Raw genomic sequence first — 24,631 nt, 5'->3', positions numbered from 1 at the left:
AGCTCAGAGAATACATGGTTAACTTTTAAAAGCATATAATTTTTATAAAACCTTATTTTATTCTATAAGGCAGTTTTCTGCATAGGGTTTTCTAAAAGACTGGTTTTATAAATAAAAGTAAAAATTGTGACTCAAATTTAAGACTTAGAAATGTGACTTCTGAGTTTTGGGCATTTATGGTAATTATATTAGTGGAGCAACTTTAGAAAGACATTTTTTTTTGTTCTTTTTGTAATAATGTCTAAAGTTACAGTGATTTTTTCCATTTTAAAGTACTTTAATAATATTTTTGTTTTTATTTTGGAGCATATTCACATGGTGCTTACCTGGTGTTACACACTGCTTTAAGGGTTTTTACAAATACAGCCTCATTTAAGCTTCTTGGGAAAAAAAAAATTGAGGGCTGGGGTTGTGGTCAGTGGTAGAGCACTCACTCACCTAGCATGTTCGAGGCCATGGGTTTAAACCTCAGCACCACATAAAAATAAATAAAATAAAGGTATTGTGTCCAACTACAACTAAAAAATATTTTTAAAAAAATATTAAATGGGGGCTGGTACATAGCTAGCAGTAGAGTTCATGCTTAGCATGTGCAAAGCCCTCCATTCAATCCCCAGGCACCAAAAGGGGGAAAAAAATGTTAAATACCATTTGAAATGTTGGCACCCAAATAATGATTAAATTGGACAACTCTTTAAGTCTATTTATATGTTGAAATTTGGATGAATTTGTAGTTTTTCTAAAAACTCTCTAATCAATTTGTTCTAGTTTTTTATCATTTTACAAGTGGTCATTATTGCCCAATAATGCTTTTTTAAAATGAAACATAAAAGATATGATTAACTGCCATATCCAGTAGTGACCTGCACCAGAATCTAGTCATAGTAGCAACTTAAAGACTCAAATAGCTTACAGATTATATTTATTTTGATAATTTTTCTTGGAAATTAAAATTAGCCAAAAGGTTGATTATCTTATTTTTGGTAAACATAGTTTACCCCTTTGGCCCATGATTATTTCACAGTCTCCTTGATATCTTAAAGCTACAAATGATCTTCCAACAGAAATGGAAGGACCACAGAGCATGGTTTCTAGGAACAACTTGCACTGTAGGAACTCTGGCTGTTTCTTAAAAATATTTAAAGTAGTGGTTAACACTTTATTTCTTAAGGATAATTAAAGTAGTGGTTGTTACTTAAAAATGAAAATGAATTTGTTACAATATTATATGTTCTGTATTCAAGGATAAGCTGGTATACTTGAAATGAACATTATAGAAGGAAAGAGACTCTAGCTCTAAAGGACGTAGCTTTAGTGTCTAGTGTTGAGTATGTTTTGTGAGGTTATGATTCTTTGACCAAATTCTAAACTTTCTAAATCAGAATTAAACTAAAGAATTACTAAATTGAATGAAAGATACATGTAGCAATTTTTGGTACTATGTTTAGAACATAATACAACTAATCAATGTAGATAGCTGACTTCAAGTAATCTCATTTAATTTCTCAAGGAATCGTTCCTTTGAGAGTAGTTGTGAAAATAACTGTAATTGACACCCAGCTGTTGCAAGTTGGTGGGGCTGCTCGGGTTGTGTACAGCCCCATCTAATAGAACTAACAGTGTCTACTAGTTGTTAAATATTTAGAATTTCACCCCTGGGTATATCCAGGAAGGAAACTGACCCTATCTCATAAAAAGGATAGTTGTGCTGAGGTCTGGAAAGTCTTTGTGTTGAAATTTTAATAACCTAAATTATAAGTTTATATGTTAAAATAGACTTTGACAGAAAATGTAACCAGCTCCTCTTTAAGTTTAACTTAGTGTTCTTAATTGTGTATAATTTTTCATTTTTGTTACCTTGTTTCACAGCATGAAAATATAGAAGTGCCTTTTATCATGACAATACAGCTAAATTTAATATTATATAAAATATCATTGCTACATCTTCCCACATTACATTTTCAATTTGAATAACATTAGAAACTATATGTTCTTGTCATTCAATTTACATAACTGTAGCTGAATATAGTCTATAAAAGGTAGCATTAGAACTTACGTTAGAGAAACAAAATAAGTTAAATAAGATATCTAGAAATGCCTTTAAATATATAAGGGTTAATATAATTCTTAAAGAGCCTTCAGTCAGATTGATGCAAAGTAAAAATTAATGCAGAGCATTGCATATTGATCTAAAGTTTTCAGTTTATACTTTCCTGACTTAGGAATGAAATAAATGGTCAATATTTTAGCTTTGGTTTAAATGAGCAGGTCCTGTTTGAGGGTTGGGTATGTTTTCCTTTTTGCTTCAGCAAAGTATTTAATTAAATATTGAGAATAAATGATGTGTTTGAAAGTAGAAATTGTAATCCATCACCAGATAATCCTGTAAACATAAATTTAATATATTAGACTTAACATAAATAAGTATATGAAATATTTATTAACATAAAATTCTACAGGAAGCTAGTATTTTGGCCAACTTTTGTTTCTGAAGTAGTCATACTATCCCACTGAGTTGCTTTTAAATGACCTGAGAGAAAATTCTGAAACTCCATATCTTCTCCTCCACTAGTCATTCGAACACTAGGTGAGATGAAAATACAATTAAGAGAATTTACAGTTTAGATTATGTTGTCAGTTTCAAATTTGAAGCCTGATCTCCTCCCCTTTGCAATAAAAACATACCAATGATAGATGAATCATAATAAGGAAACATTTAAAATACATAGCCACACCTAAAAATGACAGGGATGTTTCTTGATGAACCCAAAACAGAAAAAGCTCTCAAAGCAGGGAGCCGGGGTGCTCCAGAGAACCTGCTGAGCCTTGGGCCTGGCAGGCAGTAGGAGTGGTTGGGAGCTCAGCCTACTCCTGCAAGCAAGAGTTCTGGAGATCTCCAAGGTGCCAGGACCACACTGGGCCACTTTCCTGCTGGAAGCTGGGAGCTGGGCTAGATCTTTCACTAAAAAACTTGCTCATTGCTTACCTTGAGTTTTGATGCTGGCAAATCATTTTATATTCAGATTCCCAAAGACTGCTAACTCTAAGAAACAGTGACAAAACCACAGGCTATTTATCTGTAAATATAATGGTTGAAATGACAGTACAGAAAACTGAGGTTACTTTCTGATTTAGGAACTTTTCTGGGAAACAGTAAGACCCCCCTTTACTAATTTACATTGTGAAAGTCTAATGATTTAGGATAAGATTGAAAATGAGGATCTGTTGAAGCTGAGTAAGCTCTAAATTGGTGACTCTTATCATTTATTCATATTTATTATATGAGATTCCTAATTATCACCATAATAAGATCAAACAATTTTAATTCAAATCCTTTAGTAACTTCTAAAACTAATTCTAGCATTCTGTTGTCATATATACCTACCTAGAGTAACTAAATTAATTTTTAAAAAGAAAAAAAATTCTAAAGACTCTTGATAGAAATAACCATGAACAGCTCTCCTACAAGATCTTTTTAATGCTGCTCTAGTTTTAAATAATTACTTGAATTTTGATTACTTCTATAGCAAGGAGGAAACCACTGACTCTGTGTTGGGGTTTACTTTCTCATAGGCACAGGACCTCAATGTCATTGAAGAAGTGATTCGAATGATGTTGGAGATCATCAATTCCTGCCTGACAAATTCTCTCCACCACAACCCAAACTTGGTGTATGCACTGCTTTACAAACGCGATCTCTTTGAACAGTTTCGAACTCATCCTTCATTTCAGGATATAATGCAAAATATTGATCTGGTAAGTTGTAAATGAAGGTATTTATTATTTTTTTTTAAGTACTGAAGCAGAAAAGCTGTAATTTAACAAACCTTGCTATGAACTCTCTACAACAGTGAGTCCTTTCCTTAAACTATGTAGCCTATGGTGTATAAGAATTATTATTGCTTTGCATCCTAGTTTTAATGGTTTTGCCAATTTTGTAATGGCATCTCAGTATAGTTTCAATTTGTAATTCCCTGATTATAATTTTATGTAACAATTGTTGCATTCCTGTGTGTGCATATGTGTCTGTATGTATTAAACACACACATTAATAGAATTGAGATCATACCCAAACAATTCTCTGTTCTGTTCTACTTAACATTTAGATTGTGAAAAATTTTTCTGTGGTATCATCAGTTCTTTGAACCGTACACTTTAGTACCTATCTGGCCTGCATTGTAGATATCCTAAAATATATTAACTATTATCCCATTGTTGCCACTTTTGATTATTTTCAGTGTTTTATCAATTCATGGTTAATGAACTATTTATAAATAAATCTTAGCTCACGTTTTCAAATTATATTTTTAGTGTTATAACTGGAATTTTACTGGTTTTGCCATCAGAGATTATGTATATCTTCAAGATTCAACATAGGCTGCTAGATTGCTTTCCAGAAACATTGTACAATTTATGCATCTGTATATCATTATATATTTCCACAAGTGACCTGTGAGAGGATCTGTCTCACTACACTTTTGCAGCTTGGAATATTAAAATTATTTTAATGTTTGTCTTTTTTATAGCAAACTGGTATTTCATCATTTTTATTTTTATTTCTCTAATTACTAGTATGATTGAAAATTTTTTACAGGTCTATGAACTTTTGCTTCCTGTCCTTTCCAAAAAGATTTTGGTTAAATTTTCTATTGCTATTTGTTTTCTGATCAAATTTGGTTCCATAAATATTTTTTGAATGACTAATATGATTCATGGCATTAGACACTAAAGTTTACTAAAGAGCCAACACCCTGTTTTTGTGTTACTTACATCTAGGAAATTAATTGATAATAAACTGTCACACAAGCAAATATTATAATTTCAATAATAACTAAGCATAAGTATATGCCTTTCGCTAGAGTGTCTATGCAATAATGGAATTGTTATATGAACTGTCTCATACCTTAAAGGGTTTACCCTGGAGTATATGTTAATCAACTTTGCAGTCGCTATAACCAAAATACTGACAAGAACAACTTAGAGGAGGGAAAGTTTATTTTGGTTCATAGTTTCAGAGATTGCTTTGGTCCCAAGGTGAGATAGAATGTCATAGGAGAAAGGTGTGGTGGAGGAGTGCTGCATCACAAATGACAGCCAGGAAACAGAGAGAGGGAAGTCGGAGAAGGGACCCAGTTCCTCCCTCCACGCCCCTACCTGCCTACAGTTACCACCCAGTCCATTCACACTAGGATGGACTGATGAGGTTACAGCTCTCACCATCCATTTCACTTCTGAATATTCTGCATTAACACAGGGGCTTTGGGGGGAACATTTCATATCCAAACCGTACCAGAGTTCTACCATTTTACATTCCAGGCTACAGTGTATAAGGATTCCTGTTGCTTAACATCCTAGCTTTAATAGTTTTGCCAATTTTGTAATGGCATCTCATTACAGTTTTAGTTTGTAGTTCCTTTTTTACTGAGAATGAGTATGTTTCATAGGTTTAGTGTTCATTTGGATTTTCTGTTTTGTAAAGTGCCTATGCAAATCTTTTGCCAGTTTTTCTTTTGAAGTATTTATGTTTCTTATTAATATTACATTTTATTACTATTATTCCATTATGCTCTAGATTTTTGGTGTCTAGCAATCACTAACACAGCTACAGAGTCTTCTAACAAATGTCTTCTCTCAAAATGATAAAAGAGATCAGGGGACATTCTGCTCCATATTTCCTTGGGGATCTGATTCTTGCTGCACACAGTGTGCGCTGGTTCTCCTGCACAGCTACAGTGGCTTCCTGGGAATTTCCCTCACTGTTTTCCTTTGGTCAAACCTAGCTCCTGTGTCTTCCTCTTTCTTGGTTTATGGTTTCATGTTTGTAGACAGTTTATTATCATATACTACATTAACTTTTTGGAAAAGGATGATATGATGTTGATTTTTTTTAAAGTTGATACATAATTGTACATATATGTAGGGTATAATGTGATATTTCAATAAATGTATATAATGTGTAATGATTAAATATGGGTAATTTACATCCTCATCACCTCAGAACATTTATCATTTCTTTGTTGAGAACGTTCAAAGTTCTTTCTTCTAGATAGTATTTATTTATTTATTGTATTTTATTTTTTGGATACTGGGAATCAAAGCCAGGAGCACTTAGCCAGTGAGCCACATCTCCAACCCTGTTTTATATTTTATTTAGAGATGGAGTTTCACTGAGTTGCTTAGGACCTCACTAAGTTGCTGAGGCTGGCCAAAGATTTTTAAAAAATGTTTTAGCCTTCCTGCTTGAAAATGTTTTTCTTCTTCCTTTATGTATGATCTATTCTCTTGAAGCTTTTCCACTTCTTGATCTTGTGTTCTCAGGTGATTTCATGATTTGCTGAACCTTGGTTAATTGTATGAGGCACTTGGAGGAGGAGACTGAACTCTAGACTGGGTAGACGGTGGCTTATAGTTAAATAATTAATGTTAATTGTATGCTTTGATAAAAGATGAGAATGCAGAAACACCAGGGATGGGCAAAACAGTCCCTGCTCTGATCCTGACTTACAAAGAAACTGTACAGAAAGAAGGCAGAGAGAGCCTTCATCCCTTACTAACAGCTGATCCTAACAGCAGTCTTATGGATTATAATGTTGAGCAGAAGTTTTTTTTTTTTTTTTTTTTTTTTTGTGAAGGCAACTTTATAGACTATTTATTTATTTTATTTATTTCTAAAAAAGCTACTTTGTACCACTGTAGATTCATTTCTATTTCTTTCTTTTTTTAACATTTATTTATTTGTTTGTTTGTTTGTTTATTTTTATTAATGTGGTGCTGAGGATTGAACTCAGGGCCTCACACATGCAAGATGAGCACTCTACCACTGAGTCCCAGCCCCAGCCCCTCATTTCTGTTTCTTGCTCGTACTATTTTTAGAAGTAAAACACTTGTTTAATATTCATGATACCTCAGAGTAAAAGTTTAACAAATTTCTTCCTTATACACGAGAAATTGTCCTTGAGTTAAGCTGTTCCTCACTCAGTTCATTAGAAAACTAATGAAAGTGGATGTCAGCTGTGTCACCAGTGTCCCTGCTATGGTAAAATGATAATATGATAAAATGATATTTGATGGGTAAGCTGAGTCTGCACTGAGAGGAACTATAAATACCTGATAAGAAGCAATAGCTTTGGGCTGCTCTGAGCAAGAGAACTCTTATAACCAGGCATGTTCTTTTCAGGAACCCAGAAGCTAAGACTTTCACAGGGTATTGTTTTCAATTTGAGATATGGTTTCCAAGCTAGGGTGCCTGCTGCATCCACCCATAGCAGTCTCATTCTCTTGATCTGAACTGTCATTGAGGGGCCAAATTTCAGTCCCAAAACTATTGTAAGGATTTTCAAGGAAAACAAAAATCTGTGGCTATGCTATTAGCATGCTTTTTTTTCCTGACCTTTTATCCTTTTAAATTAACCTGATGTCAAGCATGGCCTTTTATGGTCTCAACATTCTTGATATGTAATTGGCCTAAGAATATCACCCAGGCATAGGCATTGCAGTGGTAAAATAGTATGTTCTTATATTTATTTATACATGTGTCACTTTCAAGCTCTAGGGTAGAGCTTATTTCTGGTTTTCCAAGATTTATCCAGATCTTTACATCATAAAAATATTTAATATATCCTTCTTATGGTTTGGATATGAAGTATACCTGAAAAGTTCCTGTGTTATTACAAGGATGTTCAGAGGTAAAGTGACTGGATTGTGAGAACTCTAACCCAATTAGTGCATCATAGCTTGAATGGTAACAGAACAGGTGGCTGGAGGAAGTGGTCACAGGGGGCATGCCCTGGAAAGGGTTGTTCTTTTCTGTAACACCTTCCCCACTTTCTTCTTTTCTTTGGGGTACCAGGGATTGAACTCAGGGGCACTTAACCTCTGAGCCACATCCCCGCCCCTTCTTATATTTTATTTTGAAATAGCCTTGATAAGTTGCTTAGGGCCTCACTAAGTTGGTGAGGCTAGCTTTGAACTTGCAATCCTCCTGCCTCAGTCTCCTGAGCTTCTGGTAATACAGGCGTGTGCCACTGTGTCCAGCCTTTCTCCACTTTCCCTCTGCTTCCTGGCCAGTCATGAGGGGAGCAGCTTTCCTCTCCTGGACCATCCACCATGACGTCCTGCCTCACCTTGGGCCTAGAGCACTATACTCAGCCCACCTTTGATACTATGAGCCCAAATAAACTTCCTCCTCTAAATTGTTCTCATTGAGTATTTTGGTCATAGCAATAAAAAGCTAACTAACACAATCCTTTTCAGCCTTTGTGTTTCTAATCTTTGTTGTCCTATTCATTTGAATCTGCCTTAATGACAGTCCTCTGTTACATCTATATCCTAACTTATGCCTTTCTCTGGCACTCTCTGATTTCAGTTTCTTTTTCCATACCTTCCTTTTTGTTTTGTCTTTTTTTAAGGACAGGCACCTGAACTATGTACTGATATATGCCTGATAATGTACACCAATTATATTCGGGGGTAATGCTCTCTGATTAATTCCAAAGAACTTTCACTGGGATTGCCAATGTTTTCTTTGCGTTTCTCAAAAGACTAACCCAGAGTTCTCTGACCCTCTCCCATGGTCATGGATGTCATAGGTGATAGATTATTATACGATAACATGTCATTTGGATTATTTAGCTTTAAAATTCTATTTAAACCACATCAAAAAACATCTGTTCCTGTTCTCTTCCTCCTTCCCCTCCTATACCTCCTCCTCATTGTCATTGCTAGCTTTTATTGCATGCCTGCTAAGCATTTACATGCATTATCTTAATCCTAATTTAAAAATAAACCTGTGAGGTATATTGCATTTTAATCCTCAATTTACAGATAAAGAAACCAGTTTAGAAAGATTAATTAACTTGTTCACAGTCACACATTCAGAAAGTGCTAGAGCCAGCAGTCAAACCCAGACAGTCTGGCGATAAAGCAAGCCAGTGTCTGTAGTTGCGCCTGATTGCGCTCCTACTCGCCAGCTGCGCCTGCAGGTTCTCATTGGTTTACATGTTTACTCCCTGCAAATGTCTGATCAGACCTACATGCCTCGAGCTTCCACTATTTACTTTCTCCCTTGAGATCACTTCTAACAGTGTCAAATCAGTCTTTATGCCACCATTCGTAAACATGAAGATCATTCTTACCGACAATGCTCTTGACAAGCTTAAAAATGTCTTTGAACAACTATATTATTTTTGTGAGGACAAACAAGAACCATTGAAGCACTTATATCACATCCATTTGAAACAGTCTCAGAGAACAGTACAGAGTGCAAGTGAGGAGGTATAGTAAGGGCCACACTGTATATAGCACCATGGAATTATAAAAGCAGTGTATTCATCTGAACATATATCCAAACATGTGCCCACTGTGCCAACTTTCCTGTCAGTGTCACAAGAATAAGTGACTTACTGATACTTCACCTGTTTCAGTAAAAAGTGCATTGTCAGGGTATCCCTTTGGCTAGCTACTGCCTTGTGAGGCCAAGTGCTTTCATTATCTCTTTTGCTCCCCTTAAACCACATAAACCACAGTTATCATCCCATTCGACAAATAAGAAAACCAACTACAAATCCCCTCCCTAAGCATCACTGTCTTAGGTGATCACTTTATCTGCTCACCTTGATCCTTGCTGGTTTTTTGCATATGCAGATCTCATTGACTTTTCCTCCCTCCCTGGGAGGGAGGCAGTGCAGGGCCTAGAGAGGAGAAATAAATCCTTGGTAGAGTGTCACTCAGCCTCTGAGTCACTCTACTGCTTGAATCCAGATCTTCTCATTCTACATCCCATGTTTTCATTATTCACTTGGAGAAACAGACTCAAAATGAGTAGGTTTTTCAGCAATTTTTTGTCAAATAACTATCATCCAAAATTGTGCTGGGCACACTGGAAATTCTTTAAAATTTTTTAAATTCCTTTCATGTATTTAGATAGAAAAGAATTGTAGTTGATAAAGATGTAAATAACATTTCTGCTTTTTGCCTTTTTCAGCACTTTACCTTCCCCCTACCTTCCTAAATACCCTGAAATTTGGGCCTAAAAGCATGCCTTTGCTACTTTTTTTCTTTCATGGAGTTAACCTTGAAAAGTATTAGTGGAGGAGACTAGGAATCTACTGTTATTTTTAGCTGACAGGGAGTTGAGAATTGGTATTTTCGTTAAGACATCAGATATTCAGCAGTACTGAATATCTGAGACAGGAGTGACTAATCCTGGAGCACTTGTAAGTTCTGCAGAAGGAACAAGACATGTTTTTCAAGTACCCACATTTTTATTACCCACTGGCCCCTCTGTTTCCAATCCCAAACATGGGATGCTGTGATCTGGTGACATAAGCAGCAGGACAAAGCAGAACTGCCACGCCAAACAGGAGAGTTAGGAGAAAAGTTTTTTAATTGCTTAAGGCCCGAAGTGGCTGAATGTGAGTAGAGAACAGATACAATGAGCTCTAATAGTCATATAATATGGTAAAAGCAAGAATTATTTTATGTCTGGGCAATGTAAAATTGACCTTAGAGCTTGTGTACTTCCATATCTGACCATCCTTACTGAGCACCAGTTAGCTCATTTTGTTGTCCATTTGATAGTTCATAAGTGTTCAACAGGTTCAATCATAGTTCTTGATTTTCTCCAAAATACAAAATTAAAAATTTTCTTCTGCAGCCTTCTTTATCTCATTTATCTTCATTTACTAAATAGCATCAACATGCTCATGGGGAAAAAGAAGAACAAGAAGAAAGGGAAATGAGAATGAGTTGGAGTAGAAGTGGGAGATTGCAGATTTAGAGAGTAGTCAGGAAGAGCCACTCCTTATTGCCCCCTGGCATGGGTAGAGACTCCTTGTGTCTGGGAAAGATAGAAGAAAGCACCCCCTACTTGTGGGGAAACGGCAGGAAACTGCCCTCACCCCAGTATCCTCCAAAAGTACCATTAGAGATATCCTACCACAAGAGTCACCACAGACAAAGTTCCGTTGCCATTGGAAAAAAGGCAAGAAAAGGCTGAGAAAACCTCAAGCTGTAGGCCCGGCTATATGTAGCCCACGTAAGACTGAAGTCTTAGGACAGCAGGTCCAGGACAACACAGGACCCAATGCCTTCTGTCACCAGTCTGGCAAGTTCTGAGTTACAAGCAGCAGCAGAATAGCAGTCTGCCACAGGGAAAAGATCCAGAGCATGCTTTATGACCTAGGCACACGAGAAAGCAGAGAGTGGAGCAGGAACATTGAAAAACCTGTGGCACTTTAGGTCCTAACTAAGCACATAACATTATTAGAGGATATGGTGTGCTCAGTGCAGCCATAGCAACAGAAAAACTCAAATCTAGCTTACCTTCTGAGTAAATTAGCTTGTGCCAAACCTGAGCTAAGAAGAGATATTCCCTCTAGCATAGATTTCACCTCAGTCTCTACAGTTCTGCACGCGGTGTCCAACATATTATGAGGCACAAAAAGGCAAGAAAAAAGTAATTGTCTAGAGACAACCCAACTAGACTCAGTGGTGATTCAGATGGAACTATCAGAAAGGGACTTTATGATCAATACAGAGGGAAGATCTAGTGTGACAATCAACAAAGTATGAACCATGGCTCAAATCCAGCCTGGGACTGGTCTTTGTACAGCCTGTGAACCAAGAGCATCTTCTGCATTTTAAAGGGGTGTTTTAGAAAAGAAGAATAGGTATCAGAGACTGTGTTATGACCACAGAACTGAAAATATATACTGCCTTTACAGAAAAAGTTAGATTAGGTGACAGCTGTGTAAACAGATGTATAAACTCTAAGAAAAAAATCAAATGGGAATGCTAGAAGTAAAAACCTTGGCATGACAGAGTTGCCCTGACTGACTCATTAGTGTGCTTGAGCATAGTCAAAGGGGGAAACATGGGATTTTGAATATAGGTCATTATGAATTATGTAAACAAAGTAAGAAAAAATGTGAAAAATGAGAACAGAGCCAGATACTGTGGCGTACACCTTCAATCCCAGCTAGCTGAAGGGCTGGGGCTGAGGGATCACAAGTTTGAGGCCAGCCTCAGCAACTTAGTGAGACTGTGTCTCAAAGTAAAAGGACTGAAGCCGGGAGTGGTGGTGCACACCTGTAATCCCAGTGGCTCAGGAGGCTGAGGCAGGAGGATTGCTAGTTCAAAACCAGCCTCAGCAACAGCAAGGCACTAAGCAACTCAGTGAGACCCTGTCTCTAAATAAAATTCAAAATAGGGCTGGGGATTTTGTGGCTCAGTGGTTGAGTACCCCTGAGTTCTTGTCCCTGGTACCCAATAAATAAATGGGCTAGAGATGTATCTCAGGGGTAAAGTGCCCCTGCATTCAGTTCCCAATATGGCAGGCAGGGAGACAAAGGATGTAAAAGAGCTATAGGGCAATATCAAATGATTAAACATTCATAATTGAAGTACTAGAAGGAAAAGAGAAAAAGAACAGGTCAGAAGAAATATTAGAAAAAAGAATGGCTGAGAATTTCTAAAATCTGAAAGATATCAAGCCAAAGATTCAAAAATCTAAGAGAAATCAGGAAAAGTTCATTCAAAAAACAAAATAGAGGATGTGGGTATAGGTAAGTGGTAGCGCACTTGCACAGCATGCTGGAGGCCTGGGTTCAGTCCCCAGCACCTCCCTCTCCCCCCCCCCAAAAAAAAAACCCACAACACACTTTATAATTATATGTCTTAAAAACAATGAAAAAAGAGAAAATGCAACCAGAGAAGAGAAAAATGTTATATACAATATTATATACAACAGGAATAAAGATAATAATAGAACCTCTGCAAGTCAGATTAACTGAGTGACATCTTTTAAATATCAAGATAAAACAATCTTGCTAACCCAGAATTTATACCTCCCACAAATATCTTTAAAAACTGAAAACATAATAAAGACATTTTCAGACAAAAATGGAGAACATGTACTGCTAGCAGTGTATACAATAAAGAACTGCTAAAAAGAAGTTATGCAGACATAAGAAATAACATACCTGATAGAAACTTGAATCTACAAACAGACATAAAGAGTTCCTGAAATGGTAAAAACTAAGGCAAACATAAAAGGTTTTCGTTATTGTTGATTCACTCTATATAATAATTGACTTTATAAAAGAGGTTATCAAATTTTTCCTGTAAGTGGCTAGATAGTAAATATTTGGGGTTTTAAGGGCTACACTGTCTCTGTCGCAACCACCCAGCTCTACTGTTAGAGTTTAGTAGCAGTCATAGGCAGTATGTAAACGAGTGGGCATGGCTATATTCCAGTAAAACTTCATTTACAACTTCAGACAACAGGCCAGGATTGGCCCATAGGCTGTAGGTTGCTCTTGGACATAGTTTCAGAAATCCTCGGACAATAGCTTAGTAGATTGGCCAAATATCAAAAGAGTAATGTATTGTGATCTATTGGCATTAATCCCAGGAATGAAGGCTGGTTCAGCATTAGAAAACTAAATGTAATTCTTCATATTAACAGACCAAAAAAGAAAAGCTATATGATCATATCATTACATGCAGAAAAAGCCTTTGTTAAAACCTAGCATTTTTTCACAATAGAAAAAAAAATTCTGCAAACTAAATATTAAAGAAAATTGTCTCAATCTGGTACTAAGTTTAATATTTCTGAAAATAAAACCTACACTTTCTGAAAAAGAATATTTATATATAAATTCAACTAAGAATCAGAGAGGTTTTGGCTGGCCCTCAGCAATGTATTAAGCTGGTGATCTTTTGGTTTTGACCTGCAGATTTTCCTGGAATTTACTTTTGATAATTTTCACTTGCTGTTCTGTTTGGTGTAGTTAAGGTGACCTTTGCCACCAAACTAAGTTCTGACAGATCTTTCACCTACATGTAGTACAAAATCAGAAGTAGAATTCCAATAAAGATCATGATGATATCAATTGGCAGTGGTGATAGCAACGTGCATAGGTTCCATCATTAACAGACTGCTTCACATGCTTTATCATTGTTGGTTCCTATGCCTTACACAAAGCAACGCTGTAATTTTGTAAATGGTAATACTGAAATACACCTAATAATGATAGTAGTTGACATCATACAAGCACCCACTATGTGTAAAGCATTTCTCACTTCGCAGAGGGTAACATTTATTTTTCACAGTAGGCCCATGAGGCAGGTACTATATTTTTTCCTTGCTTATAGATCAGGACCCTGAGACATAGAAGTGAATAATTTGCCAAGGCTTAAGGTTTAGCTGGGATTTAACCCCAAGCTTCTGACATTGGGTAGGTTCTTTGAACCGCTGCATGATTCTCCCTCTGGAAGAAGTTTGGTGTCTGACAGGGCACATTGCTACTAGATATCCAAGGCAGGGCCCAATTTAGCCATTTCACTTTGAGTAGTTTATTGTCTAGTGTACCATGTATCTGACCTATGAATTATACATGTTTGAGCTACCTATCTTCCCACTTACATTCTGAAGACAGAAAATTGTTATTTTTCCCTTGTAAATCCTCTGGAGGTCTCCACTGCTGAATGGGTGTTAATACATGTATTGATTAAAACACAAAAATCTGGGGCTGGGGCTGTAGCTCAGTGGCAGAGGGCTTGCTGAGCATGTATGAGGCACTGAGTTGGATCCTCAGCACCACATAAAAATAAACAAATAAAATAAAGGCATTCTGTCCACCTACAACTACAAAAAAAAAAAAAGAAGTTTAAAAAGAAAAAACTAAACTAAAATCTGAGGGAAAACCAAAAGAAGTTGATGTGGAAATACATACATATTCTACTTTCTAAAACCTATTTATTATTCTCTTTAAAAAAAAAAAAAAAAAAACAGGAGCTGGAGCTGTAGCTCAGCGGCAGAGCACTTGCCTAGCATACAAAAGGAACGGGGTTCGATCCTCAGCACCATATAAAGATAAACAAAATAAAGACATTCTATCTGTTTAAAAAAAAAAAACAAGTGATCACTCTACTTTTGACTCTTGGGAGAATGGCCAAGGAAGAATATTTGCCTGACATACCCCTACCTCAGAAAAGTTCATTTCCATAAATCTGTGCTGGAATGATCATTCACTGGTTTCGAGACAGGCAGTCAACTGTGATTTTGTCATTACTTCAAGAGTACATTGATTAATCAGAACATGGCATTGGGCAGTCAGGATTCCAGGCTAATAGCATAGTGGGAGGTAACTTGCTATACTTGGATTTCATGAGTTGCAGACAAGTAGGGCAGGTGGAGAAAGTCATGAAGCACGCACCATAGAAAAGTACCTTCCTTTGAGTCACACTAACAAAGCACTCATTCCCATTTTAGCTGAAGGTTTTATTTTTTTTCTGTTGCTATATATTTGTGCAGACATTTTCAGAGGAAAAAAGTTTATCCATTTGAACATTCTTAACAGTTGCTATGCAAGTTTATAAAAACCATATTATCTGTTGTAGTCATCATCACTAAAGTTACTATGCATGTAAAATTCTAAACTGGGCGTAGGAAATACAAGTTCATATCCTTGGGTGAATTTTTTCACAGTCTTTGCTGGTATTTCACTCTAGTTCTATCTGAATTTTTTGGCTAAGCACCTACACCTTTTAGCTCAAATGTTTCTGTTTTAAAAAAAATAAAAATAACAACTACTAAGCCTGGTACATCACCTGTAATTCCAGCTACTCAGGAGACTGAGGCAGAAGGACTGCAAATTCTAGGCCAGCCTGGATAATTTAGCAAGACCCTGTCTCAAAATACATTGGGGGGGCGGGGGGGGGGGCAGGAAGCCTGGTATATAGTTCAATGAAAAATCCTAATTAAGCCTGTGCTCCATTTTGTTACATAAAAATTGCTGTATACCAGACCTGAGTGCTGTTCTGCTCCTGACATGGGCGGGACTCTGGCCCCTCATCTGTCACTGATCCTGTTTACTCCTCAGTAGGACAGGGATTTTTTTTTTTTTTTATCAGCCTCATAAAATTTCTGTAAAAATGAAATAAATAGTGTACGTAGAGCCCATGGTCCATAGTAAACATTCAGTGCAGGTTCGTTTTCTTCTTTCTTTTTTTTTTTTTTTTTTTTTTTTTAAATTTTTTATTTTATTTATTTTTTTTAAGAGAGAGTGAGAGAGATAGAGGTAGAGAGGGAGAGAACTTTTCAATATTTATTTTTTAGTATTTGGCGGACACAACATCTTTGTATGTGGTGCTGAGGATCGAACCCGGGCCGCACGCATGCCAGGCGAGCGCGCTACCGCTTGAGCCACATCCCAGCCCCGTTTTCTTCTTTCTTGATGTATAAATTATACTTCCCTTCTGGAAGTGGTAGTTTTATCATTTGCTAAAATAGTGTCAATTTGAATGCAAAAACATTAGAATGTCAGCTTTAAAATATACAAATGAGAGTTTGAAAGAAGAAGTCTTCTTAGAACCTAAGCCTCATGCCCCCTCTGCAAGTCTCCTGGTGGGGTGTAAACTGCTCGGGGCTTAGAGGCAACTCATTGTAGGCCACAGAGGGAACAAAACAGGACTGTCATCTCATCACTTTGTTATTTGGTGATGTGACATGTGAGTACTCACTCTGTTGTTGGCTCATAATGTCTGCCAAGGTATGAATGCCATGTGTTCCCCTCAGCTCTGATTATGGGCATTTTGTTATCTTGATCATCAATCTCCTGAGTAAATGGATGCACCAGAGAAGCAGGGCAAGAATATGCCAACGCTTTATTTGTTCATTTAAAAATAAAGAGATTTCATTTTACTGATGGTATTGGCACAGACAACACACCAGGGATCAACTCCAGAGCTCCAGGTGCCCTGAGGGAAGAGAGAGGAGAGAGTCAGCACGCAGCCTGGCACATGGGCTCTCACCTTGTCACTCCTCTACAGTTCATTGTGTATTGCGTTCCTGGTAATTGCCTCCCAGACTGAAGGTAGCACAGTAATAATATCAGTACACGACAGAAGACAGTGGTAGAGCTGACATCCCCCTCCTCCTAGAGCAGGTACCATGTTTCAAGGTGGAAGCAGTGACAAACCCACATAATCTCACAAGAAATGGATCCATAAACATTATCAGGAAGACTATTTCCATTACGGGTTTGCATCCACAATAATAAACAATGTGTCTTACTGTGAGTATATACTTTGCTTGCTGATGATAATGTGAAGCCTTTGTGATTAGCGAAATATATGATAGCCAATTATCCAGATAATTTTTCTTTCTGTGGTACTGGGGACTGCAACCACGGGGCTCTCTACCAATGAGCTAAACCCCCAGCTTTTTTTTTTTTTTTTTTTTTGAGACGGGATTTCCCTATGTTGCTGACACTGGTCTCAAACTTGCAATCTTCCTGTCGAACCTGGCACAAATTAATTTTTAAAATATTTTAATGAGTACAAAAAAATGTTTTTTAATCATTAGTTAAGTGTCTTTAAAATTAGTTTATTTTGTCTTTATCTCATTCTCTTTATTCTTTTATATATATTATATGATATGTGAAACATTAATGCTATACTGTATTACACAATTCATAAATAATTAGAACATATATATTGCAAGTACCTCATTTTTTTTTTAACTTATAGACATATTTAATCAGAAGTTTAAGACCTCTGATCTAGATTCTGGCTAATGGTCAAAATCTCCTGGAGAGAACGACATAGAAAGCCTCTGGTTAGGCTCTGGGATCCGTGTTCCACAAGCTTCCCGGCCACCTTTGATGATCAGACATATATGGGAACTTATCCCTTGTCTCCATTGTTATAAGCTAAACATCATCCAATAGCAAAATCTCAGCTTTTAGTAAATATTAGAAAGAAAATCATTTTGTAAGCCTAAAACAGATGTCTACTATTTCACTGATATTTTTTCATTTTTTAGAATGTGTTTTTAACAAATATGTTCCTACTCTACTATTTTTTGATCAAAGAAGAGAATTTTGTGCACAGGTATTTATTTAAACTGTAAGAAATTATCAATATGTAGCCTCTTTTTTTTTTAACCAACAAAAATGGTACTTTATATGGTTAACCAATGTTTTTCTCAGAAAATTGTTTGTATTTAAAATAAGGCTGATTATGGTAACAAGCACCTATAATCCTAGCTACTTGGGAGGCTGAAGCAAGAGTGTTTGAAGCCAACCTGGACAACACAGCAAGACCCTATCTCAAAAAATAAGAAATAAGATTAAGATTTTTTTTTTCCTTTTTTTTTTTTATTGGTTGTTCAAAACATTACAAAGCTCTTGACATATCATATTTCATACATTAGATTCAAGTGGGTTATGAACTCCATTTATAAGATTTAAGATTTTAAAAATAAAACCTGTGAGGATATTTACACAAAAGGGAAGCGTTTATTTCACATCTTTGTAGCGTATCTTAAAATAGGATTTTAGCGGAATTATTGCAATGTGTTTCCTATTTGTGTCTTTCTTCGAAAATTTATTCACTATGTTAAAAATCATTTTGTGTACCTCTAAACTCCATAAACAGAATTTTAATCTCAGAATACCAAAAGAAATTTAAAATCTGATTTGGGAAAAATAAGACTCATAAGCATAGAAGCACAACCAAACTGTTTTGGACAAAATCAGCAATTTGTGAAGGAGCTGATACCAACAATTTGCTTGAGATAAAACAGTGATTTATCTAGAATGAAAAGTGGTGTAGCCAGCCATCACCTGCCTTTGTATTTGCTGATTACCTAAGTTGTGAGGCCTAGGCTTGGAGATGGTGCTGCTCCCCTGGATGTCTTTTCTTTGCAGAGCAAATGCATTTCAATGGCATTCATGTAATATAGCACTCTCTCCACAGAATAGTTAAAAGTTATAGTCCTGTGTGCTATAATAATATTTAGAAGAGCACTTTAAAGGAAAACATTAAAACGTTTGCCAAGTATTGCTTTTAATGCATTTTACCTATAAAATAGAAAACATATAAAAGGGAAAGTTCAGTTTTAAAAACAAAGTTTTATATTTTTGCATATTTGACTATAAACACCTGAATACTCGCCTGAATAAAAAGGGTCAGAAGTGGCCTTTTGGTTGGGGGTTGGGATGTTACTGAGAATGTGCTTTACCACTCAGCTACCTTCCCAGCCACCGCCGCCGCCGCCTCCTCCCCGCCTCTGCTTTTCTTTAAATTTTCAGACAGGGTCTCATTAACTTGCTGAGGCTGACCTCAAACTTGTGATCCTCCTGCCTCAGCCTCCCAAGTGGTGGGTTTATAGGCATGTGCCACCAGGTCCAACATAAGTCTTCTTGATTTGTTAATGTTGTGGTTTTAAACATGGTTTGTTAAAAAGTTATGGCATTCTTTTAGGTTTTTTGTTTCATTTTTGTTTATTTTGTTTTGCTCTGTTTTATTTCTTGGCAGTATTGGAGATTAAATGCAGGGCCTATCACATGCTAGACAAGTATTCTACCACTGAGCTACATCTCCAGCCTCTCTTAGTTTTTAATGACAAATATTTAGATGTTATTCCGAGAATACTACTATGTTAGGGTCTTGCTACATAGTTGATGTTGTGCTGTGACATGAAACAAGAGTAATTACAGCTTGCCGTTGATTCCCTCTGATGATCAGGGATGAGAGTGATATGGATAAATTAAATTTAACAGATAATCCCCAAAACATCATTTTAGCCATTAACTTAAAATTCCTATCCTATTAAGTCTTGTTCTGAGACCTCCTGTTAAGCTTCAAAAGTGACAGGTTTTTAGACTGAGCTTTCTTTTCCCACCATCTCCTGGGTGCTGCTCTCTAAATGAAATACAAATACAGCATGGGGCAGCACAAGAAAGAGTAGAATCTAGGAAGCTACTCAATTCAGAGAATGAATAATCAACCCTGGTGTTCAGATTTGGTCCTGATGTAGTCATTAAGCCCTAAGAAAGACAGGACTGCACATAGGAAGGCAGGATCAAGTAAACACAGTGTCGACTACCATGTGGGAAGACATCTACTGAAAATATATTTCTTAAAACTATTTGTTGGAAAAAATTTTTCTTTGTATTGCAGGTAATCACCTTCTTTAGCTCAAGGTTGCTACAAGCTGGAGCTGAGCTTTCCGTGGAGAGGGTCTTAGAGATCATTAAGCAAGGGGTTGTTGCACTGCCCAAAGACAGACTAAAGGTAAGATGGCCATGACACTTGGTGTAACATCATCACATCATCGTCTAAGCAAGTTCTACTTGGAATTGTACCACTGACCCAGTACATGTGCTAGAAAGGCCAGGTATTCCCCACTCTTCTGTGTACTGATACTCAGAATTGTGCTGACCGTTCCTGCAGCTTTTCAAAAGAAAACAGCAAAAGAAGGATACCACAGCACATCCTGTGAGTATCCCTGTATATCCTGTGAGTAATTCATATACCATTAACAGAGAAGCACCTTATTTTTTAAACCCAATTAAGCAAATTTAGTGTAAAAGTATCAAGTGTTGATGGGAAGGTAGCAATGATGACAGTTACCACAGTAGCTAATCCTTCCTCAGTGTTTGCTCAGTGTCACAAGAGCTTCACGTTATTCACCTACATCAATTCATTCTGTCTTCACAACAGCCCTTTGAAGTGGGCAGTGTTATCATCTGAGTCTTTCAGATGAGGAAACAGATGTAGAGAGAGGCAAAGAAACCTAGTCAAAGACACACAACTGGAAAATTATTAAGCTGGGAGATTCAGATCCAGGAAGTCTGGCTACAGAGCCTGTGCTCATAATTACTGTGCTATTTACTGTATGCCAGCATTATAGCAAGGGAAAGAAAGCATTTCAAGGAAAAGGTATGAGAAATGCTGGATTTGGGAAAGACATTTACATATGTGTGATAGATGTATTCCTGAAGTGATCTCATGATTTGAAATTCATTCTTTAAGACTAACTTTCCCATAAGAAAAAATATAAAGAAGCTATTTTGGGAGAAGTATGAATGAATAATATTGAAACATAATTTTATTTTAATACTTCTCACTATGTTTGTCCTTCATTAGATCTAATTTTTGTAGAGTGCTTTCTCCCAAATTATCAACCTAGTGGATGTTTGGCCTTCTTCATTGTGTTTTATCACAACCAACTTCTGTTCCATAGTGCTGTTTGGGGCTGTGTTTTCCTGTACTATCACTAGAACCATTGCTTCATGAAAGCTTGAGAGATATTATTGTAGGTTATAAAAATATTTTCAGTTATAATAACAGAGTTTGTAAAATAACAGCACATTAGTCATCTTAATCACTTACAGAAGCTCCCCTGTACATAAACAGCAGTGAGACTTGCACAGTCCTGAGCAAAAATGGCAGATGTTTCTGTGGATCAATAAGTGGCACCACATGTACTAATAGCATAAAAACAGTTCACTGGATCCTTCAGCTTTCACATTATTCTATTCCTGACAATTTTCTAAATATATTCCCATTCTTACATAAACTAAGACATTGGAGTGTTGGTTTTGGGGTTTTGCACTATTTCAATTTGTTTGCATTATGCCATATGAACCGGAGCAAAAATCCATGAAGATTAGAGTGGCTCTTCCCAGGAAGTGATGGATCTTGGCATCTAAGCTTAGTCAAGAAAGAAGTGAAATATCAGGAGGCCGTCAGAGAAGGATAATGCAGAGGAGATGGGAGAAGGAAGATTTTCTAAGATTAAAGAATTTGTTTAGTGGAAGTAAAGAAAGATTGTGATTAGAGAGAAGTGTATTTAGACTGTGATTTCAAAAGTGAGGCAGATTTTGGTAATAACATGGTCTGGATTGACCATGAGTATGAGGGACTGAGATGGTATGGATGTGGATGAAAGCATGATTGTTGGTGAAGAACTAGAAGTTATGGGGCAGCCACCTAGAAGTCAGTGGGGGACAGCTTCAAGGAAGAGAAGCGGCTGCTACCAGCCTGTATTTTACTTAAGGGTAAAAGAGAAATAGGAAGAAACAAAGAAAGCAAAAAGGTCACCAACCCTATTTCCAGACTTTAAGAATATAGAGTATGAAAAGCTCAGGGGATCAGGAGTAGAGCTGAGTAGAGCCCTACAATCAAAGAAGAGATAAGGGTGAAGGATTGAGCGCAAGAATGAGGATGAGGGCGTAAAACAGGCTTGAAAAAAATAACCATGGAGTGTAGGAGAGAGGGAAGAAATAAGAGATTGGGCAGGGGAGATAAGGCACAAAGTAGTAGAGGACAAGAGTATAGGAGGGGACGGCTGGCTGGAGGGCTTTTGTCTGAGGCAGAGCCCAGTGAAATAAAGTCACTTGATGTGTTAGCTTTAAGCTTACCAAGGGTCCCATCAACACTGAATAAATCCTCAAGCATCTGCTCTGTGACAGCCATTGCTGTAGGTGCTTGGGCTATGTAAGTGACCAGAGTCATGCCTTTACACGGCTCACCATCCAGCAGAAAGGGGTGGACAGTAAGCAAGCATGAAAAGTAACAGTCTGGTGTGTTAGAGCACAGTGAGTGCTGTGGACTAGAAGGAAATGTGGAACAGATTAAGGGGTGGGCGTATCAGTGAGGGTGTGGTGAGAGAATAGTCTGGGCAACATTTGGCAAATATAAGAAGATGAGGGAATTAAATATGCTGACACCACAGTAAGAGAGCCACTCAAGGGCTCCTTCAGCAGGAGGAAGCTGGGCATAATGGAGAGGGCAAGGAGACAGCACAGTGAGAGCTGGGCGAGAGGAGAAATGGGTGTACAGAGCTGACAGGGGACCAAGGAGGGGCACACATCACACAATGAGGCCTTTAGACTATTTTAGTAATTTGTTTTTGGGATTTTTTTTTTCTGGAATGAAATGGGAAACTTTGTAAGATTTGAGAAGACAAATTATATGAATCACTAATAGAAATTTAATAGAATCACTCTAGCTGCTGGGTTGAGAAACAAACTAGTTAGAAGACTGTTACTTGTCTTGGACCATGGTGCTAAAAGTGGAAGTACCAACAGAATTCATCTAAGAAATGTCTGGAGGGGAGGGGAGAGCACTCAGGCGCCCTAGAAGAGAGCTGCCATCTGCCTTGGTTACAAAACCTCCATTCGGTGGCTAGAACAACCTAAGTTCTGACAGAGGGTTAGAGAACTGGTTGAGCACTGGAAAAGCCGTTGACGAAAGTGAATTTGAACTTGGTCTGTATGGTCTCAAGGATACCCTGAAGACAATCTAGAAAACTTTCAGAGGTTGGTCAGCCAGATGTGTCATGGATACACCTGGTTTGCTAGGTGTTGTGGGGCTCAGCCATATACTGCTAGGGTAGACAGGCTGTCTGTTGGAGACTCGTCAGAGAAAACTTAGTGAATGCCAGTTGGGAAACTTTCAGATGATTACCAAAATTGTAAAAGAACACAAGGAGTGACTGATTTCAGGAACTTGAACTATTGTTATTAGCCTTGAGAAGAAAAGATTCAAGCAGAAAAGACTTGTCTCCAAGTACTGGAAGAATTGTTTATAGAAGCAGATTTGGTCTTGTTATATGTGCTCTCAGGGAGCAGGACTAGGACAAATGATTGGAAGCCACATACAGGGGCACACATTTCCATCCCAATAATAAAGAACTTTCTACAGATGGAATGAGCAAGTTTGGGGAAGTGATGTGTTCACTCTCACTGGAGTGTGAAAGTAACAGACTGATAGCCACTTGGCAGGGAGGTGAATAGGTTCCATCTTGAATGCAGCTGTTACCTTTTGGTGCTAGCTGGAGGACAGTGATAGAAGAGTATTCTAAAGCTCAATTCAGGTTTAACGGGAAAAGTACTGAGGTGTGTTACCAAGCCCTGCCACTGGCAGCAAGAGCACAAAGCAAGGAGCACATATACTTCTTGTTCTTTGCCATTCTGATCATAAAGATTCAAACACTGGTTGGGAAATCCAACTGTGTTGCTGCTAAGGATTTTTCCATTCCTAAGAGTTTAATTTTGTCTATGCATGAACTAAAATTGTCATTCTCCACAAAGGGGGAACTGCATAAATTTTGATGACTGTTATTGCTCTCAGAAAATGCAAAAAAACAATGAGAAAAAGCTGTGACTGTGGGCAGATTTATATTACAAAGAATTCACTTTTCAGTTTATAATAACAGATGACAGACCTGTGTGCTAGAAGAAAGACAGATTGCTTTAAGTTGTGTGTAGCTCATAACAAGGAGAAAAAAAAATGTGATTCAAGAAGGATAGAAAACTAGGGGGTGAGGGGAATCTTAACATACACTTAACTGATTATTTTGTGCAAACAAATATGAGAGATACATTTGTACTAGAGTAACTTGTATCATCTGTGCATCGCTGTCACCCCCTTCTCCTGTCTCTCTGTTACAGAGGAGGGGCCAAGATGATTACATTTCCCAGAGTCCTCTTCGTCAATCTAGGTTAGAGTCTGCCAAAGAGAGGTACTTGCATGAGATTTAGAGGGCAAAAGAAAAAGAAAAGCCATTATTCTCCAGAGTCAGCCCTGCCCTTACCTGCTGTGTTAGTCAGATTTTTGCCACTGTAATAAAATGACTGAACTAGTCAACTGACAAAGATTTATGTTGGCTCATGGTTTCAGAAGTTTCAGTCCATGATCATTTGGTTCCAGTGCTTGGGACCTGTGACAAAGCGTCATATTATTACAGAAGCACATTCGGCAGAGCAGAACTGCTCACCTCAACTTGAGCCACGGAGCAAAATAGAGTAACAGGGAGCCAGGGTCGTGCCATACC

General features: G+C 37.4%; 1 protein-coding gene across 9 annotated transcripts in view; it reads left to right on the top strand.

Moving 5' to 3' along the window:
• Positions 1 to 24,631, top strand: part of Dym (dymeclin) — a 357,093-nt gene that overhangs the window by 282,430 nt on the left and 50,032 nt on the right. For all 9 annotated transcript variants that reach the window (XM_058573871.1, XM_046428286.2, XM_058573870.1 and 6 more), the window contains 2 exons: positions 3,574 to 3,756; positions 19,969 to 20,082. In XM_058573871.1, coding sequence (XP_058429854.1) covers positions 3,574 to 3,756; positions 19,969 to 20,082 — 297 coding nt within the window. The remainder of the gene's footprint in view (positions 1 to 3,573; positions 3,757 to 19,968; positions 20,083 to 24,631) is intronic.

The sequence above is a fragment of the Marmota monax genome, unplaced genomic scaffold (assembly GCF_021218885.2).
Source record: "Marmota monax isolate L192 unplaced genomic scaffold, Marmota_monax_Labrador192_F-V1.1 WCK01_AAM20220418_F8-fsc00031, whole genome shotgun sequence".
NCBI classification, from domain to species: Eukaryota; Metazoa; Chordata; class Mammalia; order Rodentia; family Sciuridae; genus Marmota; species Marmota monax.
This window is presented reverse-complemented; position numbering and strand designations above follow the sequence as displayed.